This window comes from Podarcis pityusensis, assembly GCF_964106645.2.
Source record: "Podarcis pityusensis genome assembly, chromosome: 8".
Classification (NCBI taxonomy): Eukaryota; Metazoa; Chordata; class Lepidosauria; order Squamata; family Lacertidae; genus Podarcis; species Podarcis pityusensis.
In genome coordinates, this window is record NC_138033.1 from 1,011,775 (window position 1) to 1,034,182 (window position 22,408).

Here is a 22,408-nt window from a genome sequence, read left to right on the forward strand (position 1 = left end):
GGGGGGGAAGAGGAGACAAGAAGAGCAAGCTTTCTCTTGGCTAAAAACCAAACACCCCAGAAGGAGCAGGAAAGGCCCAGAGGGGGAGAGGCTCTGCAAGGACATCTCCCTGGCGGGCCTTTTCCTCGCCAGGCTCTCCGGGCACCAGATAGGCTTTCATTTTAATCCCAAGGACGCCCTGAAAGGACTTAGACCAGTCATGACATGAAGGAGGCATTGAAGGAATAAATCATAATTTGGGTCAGCACTCCTCCTCCTCCTGTGCATCTGGCCAGAGCCATGGCTGCTTTCCTGAGGCCTTTCCTCTGCTTCTGCCCCCATGAAGGTTCCCTGATGGGAGGCTGTGGGGGCTGCAGACAGGCCAGCCCTTCAAGAGCAAAAGGGGGCCATCTTGGAGGGGGGTAGGCATAATATTAAGCCTTACTGAGAGCGTCCGAAATCCCCCGATTCTCCTCCGTGACTTCCTTATGGAGGGCTCTCTGGTCAGGATCCAGCAATGCCCATTCCACGTCTGTGAAATAGAAGGCTACATCTTCAAAGCACACTGGACCCTAAAAGAAAAAGGTGAACTGTTACACTTTGTTGTTTTCTGCCTCTTAATTGATGTTCTGTATTAACTGGATTTTTTTCCTGCACATTTTATGGATGCATATTTTGATGTGTTAATGGAATTACCGGTATTCATTGTGTATTTTAATGAGGGGCATTAAGAAACTGGTGTTCTTCAAATCATTCTTCTAATCCTGTGCACAAACATTCCCGTTTGCCACATGGAAGGATCCCTTCTTCTGTCTCTCTGTGCTGTTCTTGACGGGTGGGGAGTGTTGGGATCCCAGAATGCTGTGTGAGATAGTAAGTCTGCAGGCTTGAGTCTGCTAGCTGATGCAACTGGCTGATGCAATCGGCCTGCAATTCTTTCTATGCAAGTGCAGGGTCAGAATGATGTGGGTCAGAATAATGTGCTGTCAGTTGATTGGCTGTCCTTGGCTTAAAAGGGAAACCTGTCCAGCAGTAAAGGTGGTGGTGCAGAGGAGTGTGGTCAGAGAGAGAGAGTCTTCCTCTTTGCCTTAAGGTGCAGCCAGGTACTCCGTTTGACTGTATGAACTGCTCCTGTATTATAGCCTGTAGATATTTGTATATAGAGAGCTCACAATAAATATACTGCACTGAAGAACCTGGAACTTTAGCATTTCTGCTAAAGCGCCGCAAAGATTTCGTGACAGTGAGGACCCTCCTGAAGCGCTATAGACATCTCCAAGGTGCGCAGGGGAATGAGAGGGGGAAAGCCCCATTGTGGGACTGATGGGGTGAATCCTGGCCACTCTTTGGTATGGTGTGTGAACTGCTTAGAAGCCTATTTGAGCCTTCAACCCTCCTTCCTTGGCAGTTCCTCCCACCATTCCTCTGTGTCCACCAGTCCATGACATCCTCTCTCCCCACATGGCCCCTTCCTCCTACCTGCTCTGGGTCCACAGGGGCAGCTTCCCCTCCGCCACCAAGAAAAGATGGACAAGCAGGTCTTGCTGGCATCGTACCGTCTCCTGCGAGAGAAGAAGGTAAGTGGGAAGCCAAGAGCGCATGCTTCACTCCGAAGGAAAACTACAGGTGCGCCTTCAAACAAGTAGGAGTTGCCACCTAAATGTGGACGTTTGCACCCATTTGACATACTAGTTGTGCAAAAATACATCTCCCTTTCTCTGGGCTCTTGGTCCTCTGTGAATTCTCCAATAAGATGAAAAGAATTCACAGATTAGTTTCAAAATCCACAAAATGTGTCGAAACAGAGAAAGAACTCCTTCCTCCTTACCCAGAGGCCTCTTTCTGGAGTCCAAGGGAGTCTTCTCTGCCTCAGAGGAATCCGGACCCATTTCTGCTAACGGATCCTTCCTCTGAAAGAGCAACAAGGATTCAAGAGAGAGTGGGGAGAAGGATTAGAAAAGGAGCAGCAGACGCAAACAATTTAGGGCTGTCCAATATCATTCCTCGGATGCTTTCCAAAAAAGGATGGGCAAATTAGTAGAGAATTGGGGGATACTCTCCCTCCTCTTCTAGAGTTGGCTGCAAATCTCTCGGGGTCCTTTGGCCTCCTGGGAGCAGAACTGCCTGAGCTGCTGGCTCTGCACCTCTGAGCAAAGGGTGTCCTCCTGACCCGGGTTCTTCCTCACAGTGTTTTCCCAGAATCCCCCGCTGCTCCCATGTTGGATGGCATGGCCTCTTCCTGCTTCAGGGAAAGCTGAGTCTTGCTCATCCATCTCTGTTCCCAGGAGATCGGAAGGAGTCCCTAGGTCTTCTGCCAAGTTCTGCCTGTCCTAATGAGAGGTGCCAGAGAATCCTGTAAAGCAAATGCATTCTTCTACTACCAGATTGATACACAGTCAGGAGAAGAGAAATATTCCCTGGGCCAGCATGGATGAGTCTGAATCACAGCCCAGACTCGGAGTTCAAGCACCATATTCCCATATTCTGAAGACAGACTTCTGTCTTTGTTCTGAGGGCAACTCTCTCCCCCTTCGGAAGCGTGGCTGCCTCCCACTGGGGGGCCTGGAGCCATCACTAGCCCTCAGCTCCTCCCTGAATGGGCCTCATCCTCTTCTCAAGCCATCTCTTCCTCCTGTGGCAGGGAGTTCCATGGGTCTAACTGCGCACTGGGAGATGGAAGGACTTTCTTTAGCACAGAGGCCAAGTTTTTATTTCTGCCTCCAGATGTTTCCATCTGGCTGCCACCTGGGCTAAGGAACGTGGCTGATTCCTCAATCCCATCAGGGTTCCTTTGCAGGCCCTTTTCTTCCTGACTCAGTGACCCCTCCCCAAAGGAGCAAGAGAAGAGTTGCAGACCTCCTGTTACTTGCAGCCTCCCTGGCTTTGCAGAGAGAAGGGGGGCAGAACCTCTTAGCCCTGGCTTGGGGATCCCCTTGCAGGAGCTGAGCAGAATCCCCACGGATCCCCATCATGACTCCCTGGCCCTCGTGGCTGTTCTTCTGAGCCCTTGCAAAGCGGAGCTCTCCCTGCTCCCTTCTCTCTCTCAGGAGCCAGGGCCCCAGAGGGGTCTTCTTGGGGGGACCCTCCCCTGCAGCCCTGGGACCCCCCATCTCCCCAAAGCGACTGACCGGATCCCAGAAGGCGCCCCCAGGCAGCACTTGTGGAGCAGAGAGACAAAAGCTTGGATGGGGGCGGAGCTTGTGCTCTGGGGAGCCTCCTCCCTTTATTCCTCTCTAGGAAGCCAGCTCGGTGCCAGGGGGCGTGGCGCAGGTGCAGAGCTGCTCCATCCGGGGACTTTGGGGGCCTGGCGAGCTTCTCCCTCCGCGGGGAACAGATTTCTGCACATCTCAAGAGCAACAAGAATGTATTCCTTCCCACCCTTTGCTTGAGAAGCCAGAGGAAAACTGTGTTTGGCTCCAGGGTCCCTTGAGAGAGAGTTGGTTCCGACTCTGAGCAAAGAGGAAGGAAAAGGGGGTCCTGCAAGGAGAGGATGAGGGGAAGACCCCCTTTTCTAGGGGTGGGGGAGAGGGATTGGGCTCCCAGGTCAAGAGAGCACCTTGTATCCTGGCACTGAAAAGACACCCTCCCGACACACACTTTGTGGCATCTCCTTTCGGCAAAGGGTCAAAACATAGTTCCAACTTGGGCCAAGGGGAGTCTGGAGATGAGGAGGTTCCCAGCTTTGGAGAGACCTTGAAATTTGATTTTAAATTCATTTTGGATTATATCGAGGACTGTGGGGAGTGGGACTGTGGGGAACAGGTGAGTTGGATGAAGGGTGATGAAGACAATTTTGGGTTGGAATCCCCCAGAGACCTACTCCTCAATGAGAAAGGAAAGAAACTAAGACAGAGACCAACAAGAGACAAGGAAAAGGGCAAGTACAAACAAGATGAAGAAGAATTGCAGAAGGAACATGGAAGAGATTTAAGGGCCTCGGACACAAGGCTTCCAGGTTGATGGACTAGATGGAATGGACAATAAGGACTGACATGACCCGAGACCAGGAAGAAGAGACGCTGGATGATGATTGGAAGAGAATTTATAATGGAAATTTCTTATTTTAGAATCAGCTAATGAATATTAGGGAAAATGTGGGAATGAAACTATATGACTCTAGCAGAAATGATATCAGGAGCTATGTATATTTGAAATTTAAGATTTAAGTCTTAAGGCACTTAGGGGTAAGATAAGGTTAAATAAATTAAGGTAATCTGAATAACAGAATATGGGGAAAGATGGTAAGGATTTGTTGAGTTAATTATTAGGTTAAATTGTTAAGATAAATTTTATAACAAAAATTGAGAAAGATGGAAAGAATTTGCTGAAATAATTACTAAACTAGAACACAAAAACGGAGGCGTGAGGAGGTCAATGAAACAAGCAAATGGAAATTATGGATATGCAATTTGGGATTTGTGTTTTTTTTTCTTTTTTACTTTCTTTTGCTGTATTGTATTGGTTTTCATATTTTGTGCTTTTCTCTTTTTTTATTGTTTTCTTTTTTGTATTGTAGTGTTGTTTTTCATTTTTTCTTTTTCTTGTAATTTCGAAATTATCAATAAATATTATTTTTTTAAAAAAAACAAAAACAAAACATAGTTCCAACTTGAAAACCACATCCAGGACCAGGCACCCTCAATGGGCTTTGCACTACAACTCCCAACCGGGCCTGCCAGCAGAAGGCAGGGTGGATGGAAACAGCCGTCCAAAAGGTCCGGCCAGCTCCAGAGGCGACCCAAGGCTGCTCTCCACCGGGGCGCTGCTCCAGGCATCTGAGTTGCCCAGTTCAAGGGAGCTGGCGGGACTAAGAACCGGGGTTCCTGAATTGCAGGGGTTGGACTAGATGAGCCTGGAGTGTCCTCTTCCAGGATTCCTCTTCTGGCTGCCAATGCCATGGCTGGAATGTCTCCCAAAACTGCCCCCCCCTTTCACAAGGAGCTCCCCCCCCCCCCGTGTATTAAACTACCCTTTGACTGGCAACCATCTCCAATCTCCTTGCTGGACAATCCCAATCAAAGATGCATTAGATTCTCTGAAATCTACTCAGGAGTCCTGTAGTGACTTCATGCTCTTTATTGCAGCTTGTAAAACAGTGATTTAATTGCCCCCCAAACCTCAGGCTTTTATATACATTATTTACACAATCAGTCCCGTCTGATTGGCTGATTCTGCTTCCCTCCTGCAGCCTGATTGGTCTTTTCCTGCAGGCCAATCAGTTGTTGCATTCTAGGATTCTACTTGCCTATTGTTCAAGAATCCAAGCTTAGTACATAACCCCCCTCCCCTCTAAGTTCCCGTTGCGCCCAGAAGGTTAGCATTCGTAGTCGTTGAGGTATGCCAGTCACCTATGTATGCCTTGTGGTCTTGGGTGTCTCTTGGTAGGGGTTCCTGGTTCTGGCTCTTGTTCCAGGGCTGCCGGCTGTGATGGGATCGTTGGGTTGGACGCTGCTCAGCCTCGGTCACTTCTGGACTTCCTAATTCTGCCTCCCTTTCCTGCTCCTCCTGCTCTATGGGCCTCACCCTTCTGCTATCCCCTTGGGATTCCTCTGCCCACCCCTCCTTGCAGTTTCCCCCCAGGAATCATCCGGAAGTTCAATAGTCCCAAGAAGGCTTGGAGTTCCGCCTTACCCTTAGGTGCAGGGGCATCGCATATAGCCCTCACCTTGTCCCTGATCAGGTGGACTTTAAGACTCCGCCAGGGTGGCGAGGACATGGCTGACCATTGGCACCGGGTATGCATGAGCCGTAAGGGCCTTGTTTATGGTACATTTGTAGTCTACGCAGATGTGGACTGAGCCATTGGGCTTGACGGGTGTGATGATTGGGGTTTCTCGGGGGCATTAGGCACGGGCTAGAGCACTCCTTGCTCCACAAGCCAGTCTAATTCCTTGCCAATGCGGGGTTTTGAGGGTGAACGGGACCTGATGGGCCTTGAACTTGATGGGTTGTATGGCGGGGTCTAGTTGTAGGCCAACGGAGGGGCGGGGCAGTATATCACCCCAATGCCCCATCGAAAACCTCTGGAAACTCTTTGCACATGGCATCCACGTCCACGTGGGAGCTGGTGCAGTTCACCCCGGTGATGGCTAGCCCCAATGGCCCAAACCACGCCAACCCCAGTAAGCTAACGTAGCGCCCCTTGGCCACAATCAAGTCCAACTGCCACTTCTGCCCTCGATATTGTACATTGAAGGTTCCCACCCCCATCGTGGGGACCTTGCGTTTGTGGAAGTCTCCCAGAGGGTGAATGGGGCTGGCCTAACTTGGAGCCGCCACTGGGACACAATTTCCTTAACGTCTGCGCCAAGATTATGGACAGGAGTGAGCCTGTATCAAGCTCCAGGCGGAATGGGGCTGCCCCTATCTGTGCCTGAATGTAAATTATTTCCGCATTAGAATGAGGCAACTGGTATACCTGACAGTCTGTGATCTCCGTCGAGTTGCCTTGGTGTGTCAGACCACGGGGCCTGGGACTCTTGGGTCACCCGTCTGGTTCGAGGCGTCGGGCAGGGCAGGCACGGCCCACCCGGGCGATGTGTCCCACTTTTCTGCATTCTCGGCATTCTGCGTTGGGAAATGGCAAGTCCTCTGCTCGTGGCTCTCCCCGCAACTTGCACAGTTCCCGTCTTCCGGACGAGGCTGTCATGGTGGGCGTGCAGCTTATGTGCGCTGCTGCACTCAGTGTACGTCCTCCCGGTCGGATTCTGAGTCGTCGGTGAGGTCCTCATGGTGGATCCTTGGTTGGGACGACATGTTTGACTGGAATCCTTGCGCTGACCTCTCGGCAGCTTCAGTTGCTAAAGCCTCCTCTAGGGCAGCCTGGAGCGTCAGGTCCTTCTTGGCGTAGAGGCACCACTGCAGCTTCTCGTCCCTCAGGCCGCCCACGAGGCAGTCGCGGAGCATGTTCTCCAGCTCTGTGACGTTGCAGAGCCGAGCAGCCTGGCAGAGGGAGGTCACATTCCCGGCTATGGTTTCTCCGGAGACCTACCGCTTTGCCTAGAAGGCATTTCGACACGCTACCCCCGAGGGTTGTTGCGAGAAGTGCCCCTTCAGCCGTTCTATTATCGTGTCATAGGGAATGGTCGCAATATTTGTGGGAGCGAGGAGGGCTCGGGCGATCTTGAATGTTTCTTCTCCATAGATGCTGAAGAAGGTTGCCCTCCTCTTGGCTGTGTCTCATGACGTCCTTTGCCTCCAGGAGGAACTGGAAGCGGGTGGCGTATTCTTCCCAGTCTCCTGAGGCTGGGCTGAACGGCATGAAGCGGTTGTCTGTCGCCATTCTGGGTCCTTGGGTCCTGGAGCTGTAGCCTGGATGCGCGATGTGATGCTGTGTTGCCTTGGCAGCTGTGTGCTTTGCGCGTCAGACAGCTCAGCAGGATCCCACCTTCATCGCCAGTGAAATATGTTCAGAGTCCTGTAGTGATTTCATGCTCTTTATTGCAGTTTGTAAAACAGTGATTTAATTGCCCCCCAAACCTCAGGCTTTTATATACATTATTTACACAATGAGTCCCGTCTGATTGGCTGCTTCTGTTGGGATACTGCCAGGGAGACAGAGGCATCAGGCCTCCACGTCGTCTCCAGACGATCTCCGGTCTCCCGTTGGAACAGCATCAGTCAATTAGCGACACGACCCTCAGACGCATTCCAAGACTCATGCACGCCCTTCTCGCAGAGTTTCCAGAACGGAAGATTCACCCAGGAGAGCATATTTACAGCTTTATTCAATGTTGGTCAGAACAAAGGAAAAACATGACTGCTTGCATTCATGTCAAGGAAAACAGCCAGAACAAAAGCTATATACAAAACGGAAACTCCCAGTGAGCAGGAAGTAAACAGGCATGTGACACACAACAGCCTGTTCCCTTTCTTAAGGAGGAACGGAAATATCCTAACAGATTCTGCTTCCCTACTGGAGCCTGATTGGTCTTTTCCTGCAGGCCAATCAGTTGTTGCATTCTAGGATCCTACTTGCCCGCATGCCTTGAGGCCCCAAGATGGGCGGAGGAAGGCCTGGGGGGCAGCTGCTGGCTGGGACTTTGATTTGGGCAGGGTGGGAGCACAGGGAGAGGGAGACAGGAAGACCGGCCAGGGGGTGGCACTGGGGGGATTTATTCACATTGGTTTTCTACCCAAAAGCCACCCCCCCGGCTGTGAGGAGGGTGGCGCCTCTTCCATGAATTCCTCTTCCACTCCCAGCCTCTCCGCTCAAACCTTTGCTAAAATCCTGCTCTCCTCCCTCCTCTCCGTCTCAGAGGCTGGGCTTTCTGTCTCATCTCAAGAACCGCCAAAGCGCCTGCAATTGCCTCTTATCTTCCACCCAAACTGTCCACATCAATCCTAAGCGTCTCCTGTTCTGATTTCCATTTTTTGTCTTCCAGCTTTTCAGACTTCTCCTCCTTTCCTTTCATGGAGATATCTAGTGCTTCTGTTTTCTTTGTCAGTGTCTCTACTTTAGTGATCAAATTTGTCTCCATTTCATTATTTTTATCAATTCAGGCTAATAGCTTCTCCAAATTTAACACAGGCCTGGTGTAAACTGTTTTTGAACTGCCATATTCAAAATCTCCCTCTCCCTTGTTCTCAAAGCAGCCTATTTTCCAGCGGCACCTTATCAGTTTGTCAAGGTCACAGAATAACTCTTTCCCAAGAGATCCCGTTTCCTGCATTTTCCAGCCCTCCCTCTTCCATCCAGCCTGATACCCAACACACATAAGATGTTTAACATAAAATCCAATTTCTTAAATTAAGATTCGAATTAAACAAATAAACCAAATAATTACTTTAAGAGAGGAACCATAAAACAGAAAAAAGAAAGAGGACATAGCAATTTAGATGTCCAGATAAGAGTGGTTGTCTTGCAGGAATTCAATTCTCTTTAAGTGGCTCAGAGTAGAAGAAATATTTTCCTTCAAGGAGAAACGAACTTGTCCAAACCTGTCTTGATTTTAGCTTTTTCAGCCAGTCCTTTTAAGAGCTCCAATTCTATTTTTTAAAAGAACTTTAAAAATGAGACCAGACTTTCATAAATCCCTCCGATCACACTCTTGGCACTGAAATAGTTTCTACCCTGTGTGAATTCTCTGATGGGAAATGAGATTGTTGCTTTGACTGAAGCTCTTTCCACATTCCACGCACTGATAGGGTTTCTCCCCTGTATGAATTCTACAATGGGAAGTGAAAACCTGGTTTTGACTGAAGCTCTTTCCACACTCCAAGCAGTGATATGGTTTCTCCCCTCTATGTATTCTACGATGGGAAGTGAGACTTTCTTTCCAGGTGAAGCTCTTTTCACATTCCATGCACTGAAAGGGTTTCTCCCCTGTATGAATTCTTTGGTGGGAAGTGAGCTTGGCCCTCTGACTGAAGCTCTTTCCGCATTCCACACACTGATAGGGTTTCTCCCCTGTATGAATCATTTGATGGGAAGTGAGATCTGAGCAATTTCTGAATCTCTTCCCACATTCCACGCACTGATAGGGTTTCTCCCCTGTATGAATTCTCTGGTGGGCAATGAGATAGCGTCTGTCAATGAAGCTCTTTCCACATTCCAAGCACTGATAGGGTTTCTCCCCTGTATGAATCCTTTGATGGGAAGTGAGCATGGCCCTTTGATTGAAGCTCTTTCCGCATTCCACGCACTGATAGGGTTTCTCCCCTGTATGAATGCTTTGATGGTGTCAGGGAACTGCCATCGGAAGGAAGGGAGGTGGAAGGGCTCACACAGGTTGGGAGAGACTCAGCAGCTGAAGAGGGAACCAGTAGGGGGAGAAGAGCTGAGCTGAGGGAAAGTGAGCAGGAGGGATGGCTCCGAGACACTTCCAGCGAAAACAGTGGGGAGGTTTCAGGACCTCCTGTAGGGACACCCACTCCTCGCCGGAAACTGTCACGCAGAGAGTCCAGAAGACGTGTTTCCGTTAAGGAGCTTTTATGTTGGAAGCGATTCCGAAAGCAACCACTGTCGGAATCTGCAAGCGACTGACAGAGCCATGTTTAAGGGGCTCCGTTACAGACAGAGGTTTGCAAACTTGACCAAACTCTGAGGGACTTGGATTTTACGCACAAGCAGCTCATCGTCCCATCACAGCATTCCGACAGTCTCTGTGAGCAGTTTGTGCAGGATAAGGCATCATGAGCAACCCAGCCAGAACCGGAGAAGCAGGAGCTGGAGCGGGTCCAAGCCTGGAGGAAAGGTACCGGGCGTTGGAGGTCCAGCTAGTGCTGCAGACGGCGAGGCTCGAGGAGAGGAGGGCTCAAGATGCAGAGAAGGGGAAAACCACCCCGCTCGCCAGAAAGCTGCCAGGATTGGTGCAGAAGTTTGGGGGGGAGGCCAAGGACTATCATGCCTTTAGGACAAAGATGCAATATGCCCTTAATCTGCAGTTTGATGACTTTCCCGACGAGGAATCGCGGGTGGCTTTTGTGATTGGGCATCTCGAAAAGGGGGCGAAAGACTGGGTGAGGCCCCTGATGGCAACAAACAATGACATCCTGAAGGATACGAGGAAGTTTTTTCGTGCAATGGATTTGATGTTTTCCAGCGATATTGAGCAGGGAGTGGTACGCAGACAGTTAATGGCGTGCAAACAGGGGAGCCGATCTGTGCGTGAGTACTGGACTGAGTTTACCATGTTGATCCATAAATTGGGGTGGGATCTATCGGCGGAACCCATTCAAATGCTCTTTGAAGAAGGGCTTGCTTCGGCGGTAAAGGATGAACTTTCCCGGGCGCCCAGGGCGGAGTCTATGGACCAGCTGACCAAATCAGCGCTGACCATAGGAGCGCGCCAAGAGGCGAGAGCCTTGGAGAGGCGGGAAGGGAAGGGGGAACGTTGGAGGGAGCTTCGCATTCCAGAGATTCCAGAGCCACCGTTCCCGCCGGGAGAGCCGATGTTAATTGGAACAGCGCGCACGCGCGCAGTTTCAAAGCCCAGTGAAGAGCGGAAGAAGGAGGGAAAGGGCGCCAAGAAATGTTATCTCTGCCAACAGCCAGGTCATTTTGCCAGAGTCTGCCCCCAAAGAAAGGAATGGCAAGGAATGGCGGGAGCTGTTGGGGAGAGGGAGGGAAAGGTACCGGAGCAAGTAAAAGCCAACGCCTGGCTGCCACCGTCGGGGCACAGCAGCCAGGCCAAAGAGCAGTGAAAGTGCCCACGCCGGAACCTCCTAAACCCGCCCTAGTGATAGAGGTGTTACTAGAGCTGCCTAACGGACACCCACTAAAGATAAAGGCGCTATTGGACTCAGGCAGCTCCTGCAATTTCATGAGTAAGGAGTTTGCTGCTGAGCACCAGATACAGACTATCCCTTTAAGTAACCCTTTGCAGGTGACCACGATCGATGGAAGGGAGCTGCTGGGAGGAGAAGTCAGCCAGCAGACCGTCCCAATGATAATGAGGGTAGCAAGACACACTGAGCTAATAGCGTTTAATGTGGCTACCTTGGGAGGAGCTCCCATTATTTTGGGGATGAGCTGGCTAGCGTTACATGATCCGCTAGTGGGCTGGCATCAGAGAGTGGTCTCCTTTGGGTCAGCACATTGTCTAGAACACTGCAAAGAGCGGGAGGCTCAAGGAGGGGCCAGAGCCACTCTAGCAGGGACGGAAGTAACGGAGAAGGGGAAGGTTCCCCAACAATACGCCGACCTGAGCAACGTCTTCAGCGAGAGGGAGGCAGACAAACTACCCCCACATAGACCCTTTGACTGTCAAATCAATTTACTCCCTGGGGCACAGCTCCCTGTAGGCAAGCTGTACGCCATGTCAGACAGAGAGATGCAGGAGCTAAGGGAGTTCATTGACAAGAACCTGAAGAGAGGGTTCATCAGAGAGTCCAGGGCGGTGGGGGGCAGCCCAGTGTTTTTTGTGGACAAAAAAAACACGGACAAACCCAGGCTTGTAGTGGACTTCAGGGCCTTAAATGCAGTGTCAGAACCAGTGACTTTCCCGATGCCCAGAATTGATGACATTTTGACAAGGGTCAGGAAGGGAAAGATTTTTACTAAACTGGACCTGAGGGGGGCGTACAACCTGATACGAATAAGGAAGGGGGATGAATGGAAAACCACCATGTTCACCCCTTTGGGGGCATTTGAATATTTAGTTATGCCCTTCGGCCTACAAGCAGGCTCCGCGTGCTTTCAATCGTTTATGAACCACGTCCTGGGGCCTTTGCTTTACAAGAATTGTGTGGCCTTCTTAGATGACGTGTTAGTATATTCAGAGACTGAGGAGCAGCATGTAAAAGACGTCAGGGAAGTGTTGGGCAGACTGCAAGCCAATCAGCTGTGGGTGAAGCTAGAGAAGTGTCAGTTTCATGCCAAGGAGGTGGAATTCCTGGGGTACCGCTTGTCGGACAAGGGATTGGCCATGGATCCTGGCAAGGTCCAAGCGGTACTGGAATGGAAAACACCGAAAACAAGGAAGGATGTGCAAAGATTCCTTGGATTTGGAAACTTCTATCGGAAGTTCATCAGAAATTTTGCCCACTTGACGGCTCCCATTATGGACTGTCTCAGCAGTAAGAGGAAATTCGTTTGGACGGCGGAGGCGGAGCGAGCTTTTGAGGAACTGAAAAGGGCGTTCGCTTCGGAAGAACAGCTCCTGCATGTGGATTTACAAAAACCGATGCGAGTGGAGACGGACGCATCAGACCGGGCTGTGGGGGCGGTGCTTCTGCAGCCTGGGAAGGAGGAGTCAGAGTGGAGACCGTGTGCCTTTTTTTCGCGAAAGCTGAACAAATCTGAGAGGAACTACACGGTGTATGACCGAGAACTACTTGCCATTCATGAAGCGTTCAGGAGATGGAGGCATTTATTAATTGGGGCACAACATAAGGTGCAAGTGTGCACGGACCACAAGAACTTAGAGTATTGGAGAACGGCACGAGTGCTCAACCAACGGCAAGTGCGATGGGCCCAGGAGTTCTCCAAATTTCACTTTGAAATTTGTTATGTGCCAGGTCCAGAAAATGTTAGGGCGGACGCTCTCTCACGCAAACCTGAATATTTGGAAGGGGAGGGGGGACCCGAAGAGAGACATGTCATCCCAGAGGACCGCTGGGTGTGTGGGGCGGCATTGGTGGGGCAAAGAGAACTGGTAGAGGAAACAGAGAATGATGAATATGCCCAGAATAAGCTCAGAGGTCTTAGGGGTGAGGGAGAGGAACCAGGGGGTTTTGAGGAAAGAAATGGAGCGTTGTATTACAAAGGGGCACTGTATATCCCCGAAGGAGACTTAAGGGGGAGGGTACTCAAGCAGTTGCACGACAGCCCCACGGCGGGGCATTTTGGACAACACAAAACCATGTGGTTGGTCACCAGGGAATTTTGGTGGCCTAAGGTGAGGGAAGATGTACGGGAGTATGTAAGAGGGTGTGAGCAATGCCAGCGAGCCAAAGGGGAGAGGCAGGCGCCGGCGGGGCTATTAGAACCCTTACCAACCCCAGAACGACCTTGGGAGGCAGTGTCGATAGATTTTATGACTGATCTGCCGAAGTCCAAGGGGAAAACAGCCATCATGGTGGTGGTAGACCTACTAACAAAGATGTGCCACTTTGTAGCCTGTTCGCATGCAGTCACGGCGGAAGAGACAGCGAAGTTATTTGTAGAACACATTTTTAGGTTGCACGGGGTGCCATTGAGGGTGGTCTCAGACAGGGGAAAACAATTTACTTCCAGGTTCTGGAGGAAGCTCATGAGCTTACTGCAGGTGGAGGTCAACTTTTCGACTGCCCGGCACCCTGAAACCAACGGGCAGGTGGAAAGAGCAAACGGTGTCCTCCAGCAATACCTGAGGTGTTATGTCAATGACAGAGAGAATGACTGGGTAGAGAAGTTGGCGCTGGCGGAATTTGCCTACAACAATGCAGAGAATGTGTCCACAGGGATGAGCCCCTTCTTGGCTAATTATGGGTGTCATCCCAGGGCATTCCCAGGGGGAGGAGGGGAGAGATGGAGCGTCCCGGCAGCCGAGCATTTTGTAGAAGAAATGGAAGCAATCCATCGTCAGCTCCAACTCAACTTAGAAAGGGCGAAGGAAGAATACAAGAGGCAGGCAGACAAGAACCGAAGGGAAGGTGAAACCATAAGGGTGGGAGATCGGGTGTGGCTGTCAACCCAAGGGTTGCCGTTCAAAGGAGGTTGTAAGAAATTAAGACCCAGGAGGTTGGGTCCCTTTGAGGTCATTCAACAAGTCAACCCAGTGGCTTTCAGGCTCCGGTTACCCAACCACATGAAACTGCACCCAGTATTTCACAGGTCGTTACTGTCACCGTATGGGGGGGACGAGAAGGGATGTCCACTCGGGGACCGATCATAGAAGAAAGGGAATGCAGCAGCCATGTGGCAGAAATCCTCGACGCCAGGTGGAAGGGGGATCAGGTGGAGTATTTGGTAGCGTGGGAAGGAGAACCGGAGTCAGAAAACACTTGGGTAATGGCAGAAGATATCAATGACGAGGTATTGATAGAAACGTTCCATCAAAGGTTCCCAAGGAAACCTCAGCCTGTGGAGAGGTTCCGGAGGGAATACTTTGGGACCACCGATGAGGAGGAGGAGTTGGAAGGATTCACGGATTCGGAAGGGGAAGGGGAGATGGACTCTGAGGAGGAGGAGTACTTTGAGACCAGGAACCGCAACAGGTGGAGAGAAGTGTTCGAGACATCGGAAGGTGAAGGAAGTTCCTTCCGGGGTTTTGCCTCCTCACCGCCCATAGAGGAGGGGGCGGGAGGGGGTGAAGGGGGCCCTGGAGGGGAGGTGGATGTCAGGGAACTGCCATCGGAAGGAAGGGAGGTGGAAGGGCTCACACAGGTTGGGAGAGACTCAGCAGCTGAAGAGGGAACCAGTAGGGGGAGAAGAGCTGAGCTGAGGGAAAGTGAGCAGGAGGGATGGCTCCGAGACACTTCCAGCGAAAACAGTGGGGAGGTTTCAGGACCTCCTGTAGGGACACCCACTCCTCGCCGGAAACTGTCACGCAGAGAGTCCAGAAGACGTGTTTCCGTTAAGGAGCTTTTATGTTGGAAGCGATTCCGAAAGCAACCACTGTCGGAATCTGCAAGCGACTGACAGAGCCATGTTTAAGGGGCTCCGTTACAGACAGAGGTTTGCAAACTTGACCAAACTCTGAGGGACTTGGATTTTACGCACAAGCAGCTCATCGTCCCATCACAGATGGGAAGTGAGATTGGCACTCCGAGTGAAGCTTCCACATTCTACGCACTGATAGGGTTTCTCCCCTGTATGAATCCTTTGATGGGAAGTGATTTGGGAGCACTGACGGAAGCTCTTTCCACACTCCAAGCAATGATAGGGTTTCTCCCCTGTATGAATCCTTTGATGGGAAGTGAGTTGGGAGCTCTGACTGAAGCTCTTTCCACATTCCATGCACTGATAGGGTTTCTCCCCTGTATGAATCCTTTGATGGGAAGTGAGATGGTCCCTCCGAGTGAAGCTCTTTCCACATTCAACACACTGATAGGGTTTTCCCCCTGTATGAATTCTATGATGGGAAGTGAGATCGTGGCTGTGACTGAAGTTCTTTCCACACTCCGAGCAGTGATAGGGTTTCTCCCCTGTATGAATCCTTTGATGGGAAGTGAGTTGGGAGCTCTGACTGAAGCTCTTTCCACATTCCATGCACTGATAGGGTTTCTCCCCTGTATGAATCCTTTGATGTGAAGTGAGATGGGAACTCTGATTGAAGCTCTTTCCACATTCCACGCACTGATAGGGTTTCTCCCCTGTATGAATTCTTTGATGGGAAGTGAGACTTTCTTTCCTGGTGAAACTCTTTCCACATTCCAAGCACTGATAGGGTTTCTCCCCTGTATGAATCCTTTGATGGGAAGTGAGACTTTCTTTCCTGGTGAAGCTCTTTCCACATTCCAAGCAATGATAGGGTTTCTCCCCTGTATGAATCCTTTGATGTGAAGTGAGATGGGAACTCTGATTGAAGCTCTTTCCACACTCCAAGCAATGATAAGGTTTCTCCCCTGTATGAATCCTTTGATGGGAAGTGAGATGGGAGCTCTTACTGAAGCTCTTTCCACATTCCACGCACTGACAGGGTTTCTCCCCTGTATGAATTCTACGGTGGGAAGTGAGATCGTTGCTGTTACTGAAGCTCTTTCCACACTCCAAGCAGTGGTAGTGTTTCTTCTCAAAGGGATTTCTTTGATGGGAAGTGGAATGGGAGCTCTGACTGAAGCTCTCTCCACAGTCTGAATCCTGATATGGATCCTCCACTGTGTGGATTTCATTGTAGTCTCCCTTGTTCTTCATTTCCAATTCATCACCACCTGAAACTAAGAGGCAAAAGGATTAGAGTCTCGGGAAGAAGTGCAGCCCCAAATTATGGAACAATGCTAATTAATGCTTGGGACAGGGGAAGAACCGAAGGGAGTTAGATGTTATAATGTTCCTTTTGTTCTGCAAAAATGTCTAGTTTTGTATACAAATCAAGTTGAATATTATATGTTTTCTCTCTCTAGTTTTTAAAAGTACAGTAACGTCATTTTGTTCAAATTTAAATATGGATCTGTACTATCTTCATAAATAAAATGTGCTTTCATTATTATTTTAAAGGTGGCCAAAGCGGGAAAGTTCCCTGTTCAAAATTAAGATATACAGTGGTACCTTGGGTTACATATGCTTCAGGTTACATATGCTTCAGGTTACAGACTCTGCTAACCCAGAAATAATGCTTCAGTTTAAGAACTTTGCTTCAGGATAAGAACAGAAATCATGCCCCGGCGGCGCAGTGGCAACAGCAGGAGACCCCATTAGCTAAAGTGGTGCTTCAGGTTAAAAACAGTTTCAGGTTAAGAAAGGACCTCCGGAACGAATTAAGTTCTTAACCCGAGGTAAAACTGTATTTAATATGCTACGTTGTTCAATATGCAGCAATAAATCTAAACATATTGTAAGAGCTTGAGCAATATTTGGGAACATTGACTCTGGACTGACTTGGTCATAGTCAGCTACCTTGTGGTAGGGGAATGAAGTTCTGTGTGCTGAAAAACACATTTTGTATATTGAACAAATGTGTGTAGCAGCTGCCAAATTTAAATTTCTTTAGTGGCTAAAAATTTAATGATGATGTGCATCACCTTAAACCAATTTGGATGTTTTCTTAAATTCTCAACATCACAGAATGCAGCAGAAACTTGTCATATCAGTATTATTATTATTATTATTATTATTATTATTATTATTCAAGTTTCCTTACACTGGTATCTCAGGTTACATACGCTTCAGGATACAGACACCGCTAACCTAGAAATAGCACCTCAGGTTAAGAACTTTGCTTCAGGATGAGAACAGAAATCGTGCTCTGGCAGCGCAGTGGCAGCAGGAGGCCCCATTAGCTAAAGTGGTGCTTCAGGTTAAGAACAGTTTCAGGTTAAGAACGGACCTACGGAACGAATTAAGTTCTTAACCCGAAGTACCACTGTACTTAAATGTTACATTTTTGTGAGAAGTTACAGGGGACGAGGCAGGGGGCCTTCTCGATAGGGGAACCCACCCTGTGGAGCGCCCTCCCATCAGATGTCAAGGAAATAACTATGCAACTTTTAGAGGACTTCTGAAGGCACCTCTGTATTGGGAAGTTTTTAATGTCTGATGTTTGGTTATGTTTTTCTATTTGTTGGCTGGGGCCACCCAGTCAGATGGGCAGGGTGAAAATAATAAAATTATCATTATTGTTACCACAGGGTTCACTGCCTGAGATTCAAAAAGCCTGGCTCTTTTCTGGGATGGAGTTTGTTTGGTTCAGTCGTGGAATCTGTCAAGCAACTCTTTGGTCAAAAATCACTCTGAATCCTACATTTAAGAAGGCCTGGGCAGTTCAGACAGCCTGATCATGGTTTTTAACTGCAGAACTGGAGGAAGAATATTCACAGGGAAAACAATCAATAGCCATCCCTCCAAGGTTTGCTGTGGGAGTGTTAACATCCCAGGTGCTGTGGGTGGCGCTGTTGAGCCCCATCGAAATATCAGAGGTTCGTCACATAGAGAGATGTCTTGCATTACAAAACAGATAGGATGATCCAATAGGGAGCCTTACCGAGAGAGTCCAAGATCCCACGATTCTCCTCCATGACCTCCTGATGCAGAGCTCTCTGGTCAGGATCCAGCAACGCCCACTCCTTGTCTGTGAAATGGACAGCTACATCTTCAAAGCACACTGGACCCTAACAGAACAGGAAAAAGGCTGTCCTCTTAGAGAACATTCACTTGGCTCTGTTGTTTTCTACAGCGGCCAGACCCCTCTCTGCCTTCCTCATCCCTCTCTCCTGCTGCAGCTTCTGCCTCGGAGTCTGGGCTGCTCTCTGCCACAGACTCCCTCTGCTCCCTGAGCCCTCTTCCCTCTCCAGCTTCAGACCCCTCCTCCTCCTCCTCCCAGTCGGCTCCCTCTTCTCTGGCTCCTCCCACCATTCCTCTGCATCCAACTGTGTCCAGCCAGTCTGCATCCAAGCAGTCCTTCCCCACAAGGCTCCTTCCCCCTACCTGATCTGGGTCCACAGCTGCTGCCTCCCCTCCACCACCATGAAAAGATGAAGGAGCAGGTCTTGGTGGCATCATTCCGTCACCTGGGAGAGACCAAGGAAAGTGGAAACCGTGAGCGCCTGCTTCTCTCAGAGGTGAAACAGTGCATCTCTAAGTACAGATGGGGCTTGTCCAAGTCTCCCCTGCTAGCTTCCGGTTCCGCTCTGCTTTAATGGAGGCAGCGGGAGATCGTTGGCAAAGGAAAAACAAGGATGACTGAGGGTAATTCTCCTTGCAAGTTGCCCCCAGGGACAGGGGGGAACGGGCTTCACTCCCAGTTCGTCTTGGTACCAGGCTCCGGCTCCAGCATGGATTGCGAGAGGCAGGGAGGCGCTGAGTGCAAAAGCCCTTCGCCTGTGAAAAACCCTCCTTTGCCGCCATTAAGAAGCAGAGGTTCTCCTGTCAATTAGAGCTCAGTTTGGACTAATGTACAGGTGTTGCTGGAAGAGATGAGATCATAAACTGCGGAATTAAACCAGCTGCAAGGTCTTTAAGGTTTGAATTTGAGAATAAACTTCATTTGCTGCAAAAGACAGTGAGTGGGGGGAGGGGAGCCTATGGCTTCTTTATATAAAGTTTTCTTCTCTACATTAATGAATTGGTAGCCTGCGATTGAATACTAGTTGAAAATATCTATGTACAGGTGAGCAGGGATGAAACTGGACTGCAGATATGGATTAAAACTTCAAATGGAACTCTGTGTGTAAAAACAAAAAGGAAAAACGGAGGGAAGCTCTATTTTCCAAAATGTTTACGATGGAAAATTAGAGGTGACTCTTCCCCATCCTTTATTATATACAGACTGAACTGATTAATGCTAAAAGGACTTGGAATTTAATTTAATTGGATAAATGCGCATTTATCTTAGGCCAGACAGAGGGATGTAAGGAATCTGAAAGTTGTGAGGGAGCTGATAAGGTTCATTACTGAGTCATTTGCAATTCTGACAGATCCCTCTCCTTCCCAGGCAGAGAAGAAAAATGGCAAAAACTGATTATTTATTGGGATAGTGTGATTTTTGCAGCTGCTGTTAAAGTTGCCAAACAACGAAGCACAGGACAGAGCGATGGAGAATTTCTGAAACCACAATGGGATATTAGCTCCGTCCAAGGAATGATGGAGAACAGCAACAACCAGGAAAAGATAGACAGAACATTTTACAAGGACAGGAAGAAATATCACGAACAGAAAGATTGCCACACACAGGAAGAGTAAGGATATCACTGGAGTGCCTCACTTGTAGTTTTATATATTATTTGATGTTTCCATACGAATGGAAGTCATTAATACTGCAGTTGTTGTATAAAGGATGGTTATCTTGACAGGAGTGTAATTGAAATTAATAAGATTTTGGAATGGAGAAATCAAGAAAACCATCGTAATTTCGTAATTTCACATTGTTATAAGGAGGCTATTATTGGACTGTAATTGTAAACTAATCAAATTACTATCATAAACGTCTCCTCTGCTGAGTACATTTGTGCTCATATAATATAATATATATATATATTTTATATATATATATATATATATATATATATATAATATAATATATACATATAATAATTCTGCAAAAATACATCTACCCGCCCCCGAGCTCTGGGCTCCAGGTGTCTTCCCCCAAAAGATGCAAAGAAATCACAGATTAGTTTCAAAACCAAGAGAATGTGACAAAACGGGGGAGAAAACACTCCTTCCTCCTTACCCAGAGGCCTCACTCTGGCGTCCAACGGAGTCTTCTCTGCCTCAGAAGAATCAAGACCCCTTTCTGCCAAAGGATCCTTCCTCTGAAAGAGCAACAAGGATTCAAAACAGAGAATGGGGAGAAGGGTTAGAGAAGGAATGGCAGAGGCAAGCGCTTTCGGGGGACAGAGGTGAAAGCTGCTTCCTGCTTCTGCTAGACTGGTGTCTGGGGTTGGCTGCCAGGACCATGAAACATTGGTCCTCAAGGATCTTCACTGGCTCCCAGAACGTTTCCCAGCACAATTCAAAGTGTTGGCCTCAAAGGCCCAGTATCCCCAAAGGAGCGTCTCCATGAACTGAGGTCCAGTTCCGAGGGTCTTCTGCTGATTCCCTCACTGTGATAAGTGAAGTTACAGGGAAACAGGCAGAAGACCTTCTCCACAGTGGCCCCCACCCTGGGGAATGCCCTCCCATCAGGTGATAAGGAGATAAAAAACTGCATAACCTTTAGAAGACATCTGATGTCTTCTTATGCTTTTATATGTGCTGGAAGGCACCCAGCCACATAAGTGTCATAAATAATAATAATATCTGTTCCTAGATGCTTTCCAAAAATGGAGGGGCCATTAGGAAATGATTTGGGAATACTCTCCCTCCTCTTTGGAGCCCCTTGGGAGTATCCAGAGGAAAGTCTCTCTCACCTGCTGCTCTGCCTGCTTCCTCTCCTCTGCCTGACTCAGGAGGAAACCTTCGGCCAGGGCCACTGCCTGGGAACTGGTCTCCGCTCCGCATTCCCTCACCCAGCTCTCCACCTCCAGAGGAAGGACAGCCAGGAACTGCTCCAAGATCACCAGGTCCAGCATCTCAGCTTTCGTGTGCCTTTCTGGCTTCAGCCACAGATGGTCAAGATGGTAGAACTGGCTGCAAACCTCTCGGGGTCCTTTGGCCTCCTGGAAGTAGAACTGCCTGAGCTGCTGGCTCTGCACCTCTGAGCAAGGGGTGTCCTCCTCACCTGGGTTCTTCTTCACAGAGTTTTCCCAGAATTCCCCACTGCTCCCCGTTTCCATGGCACGGCCTCTTCCTGCTTCAGGGCCAGCTGAGTCTTGCTCATCCATCTGGGCTCTCCGGAAGTCTCCAAGAGATCGGAAGGAGCCCCTTGGTCCTCTGCCAAGTTCTGTGGGTACTAATGCAAGGTGCAGAAAATTATATGAATCAAACACACTATTCTATTGTAAGATGAAGAGAAGAATGTTTCCTGAGGAAGCGTGGCTGAGTCTTGCTAGGAACCAGGGCTGGATTGCACCACAGCTCAGACTCCAAGCTGTCTGGGGGGGAAAGGGGGAGGGAGAAGTCATAACTGTGAGTGACAAGTGAGTGTAATCTGGAGCCAAGGCAACAGTCGGGGTCCCTCCCCACCCCACTTCATAGTCCAGAGCTTCGCCCCAACCCAACCATATCTGCTTGGGTGGCTTGGTGAGCAGCAGGGCCCATGTCTAGCTCCAGCCACCGTCCCTTGGGGACTTCCTGCTCTGGATCCGAGGGGACGGTGGCAAGGCCCTCTGGGTGGAACTGCCCTGGAAGACGCCTCAGAAACTGGACTTTCCATCAAATAAAGAATTAGGGAGGGACAATGGCCGACATACAGAGATTTATGAATAGAGAGAGAAGGGAAGCTTCATGGTGTTTCCCTCTTAATATACTTCTCCCTCATAATAATGTTCCTCTTAATATACTTCTCCCTCATGTCCCTCTTAATATCCTTCTCCCTCATAATAATGTCCCTCTTAATATACTTCTCCCTCATAATAATGTCCCTCTTAATATCCTTCTCCCTCATAATTATGTCCCTCTTAATATACTTCTCCCTCATAATAATGTCCCTCTTAATATCCTTCTCCCTCATAATTATGTCCCTCTTAATATCCTTCTCCTTCATAATTATGTCCCTCTTAATGTCCTTCTCCCTCACAATTATGTCCCTCTTAATGTCCTTCTCCCTCACAATTATGTCCCTCTTAATGTCCTTCTCCCTCCTCACTGTCTTCCAGTCCCACCTCCCTGGCCAGGGCCTGAGGTCCCTCTGGCTCCCTCCCGGACCCCCCAGCCTCTCTTCCCTCCCCTTCCCGCCTCCCGGGGCAGGGAGTTCCCCAGGCTTCCCCCGAGAGGAGACCCACCAGAGCCCGGCCGGCGAAGGCGAGG

General features: G+C 49.3%; 2 protein-coding genes and 3 long non-coding RNA genes across 6 annotated transcripts in view; 2 read left to right on the plus strand and 3 right to left on the minus strand.

Annotated features, from left to right (window-relative positions):
* The window catches only part of LOC308484112 (uncharacterized protein), a 178,249-nt gene that overhangs the window by 39,918 nt on the left and 115,923 nt on the right, over positions 1-22,408 (minus strand). The gene's annotated exons all lie outside the window — the stretch shown is intronic.
* The window catches only part of LOC308484541, a 44,703-nt gene that overhangs the window by 5,807 nt on the left and 16,488 nt on the right, over positions 1-22,408 (plus strand). The gene's annotated exons all lie outside the window — the stretch shown is intronic.
* LOC308484555 lies at positions 4,561-19,874 on the plus strand. Its single transcript, XR_013989974.1, has 3 exons — positions 4,561-5,314; positions 17,692-17,780; positions 19,494-19,874. It is a non-coding gene; the product is annotated as an uncharacterized lncRNA (long non-coding RNA).
* On the minus strand, positions 5,040-9,189 carry LOC308484599. Its single transcript, XR_013990028.1, has 2 exons — positions 7,349-9,189; positions 5,040-7,141 (listed from the first exon to the last, which is right to left on the minus strand). It is a non-coding gene; the product is annotated as an uncharacterized lncRNA (long non-coding RNA).
* LOC308484348 (zinc finger protein 213-like) lies at positions 17,832-21,402 on the minus strand. 2 transcript variants are annotated; one of them, XM_081019225.1, is made up of 4 exons: positions 20,911-21,402; positions 20,232-20,313; positions 18,488-18,570; positions 17,832-18,171 (listed from the first exon to the last, which is right to left on the minus strand). In XM_081019225.1, the coding sequence occupies exons 1-4, from the start codon at positions 21,322-21,324 to the stop codon at positions 18,007-18,009; spliced, it is 744 nt and encodes a 247-aa protein (XP_080875351.1). In that variant the 5' UTR covers positions 21,325-21,402; the 3' UTR covers positions 17,832-18,006. The 2 variants fall into 2 exon arrangements, with proteins under 2 accessions (XP_080875351.1, XP_080875350.1); XM_081019224.1 differs by having other exon boundaries at positions 18,080-18,570.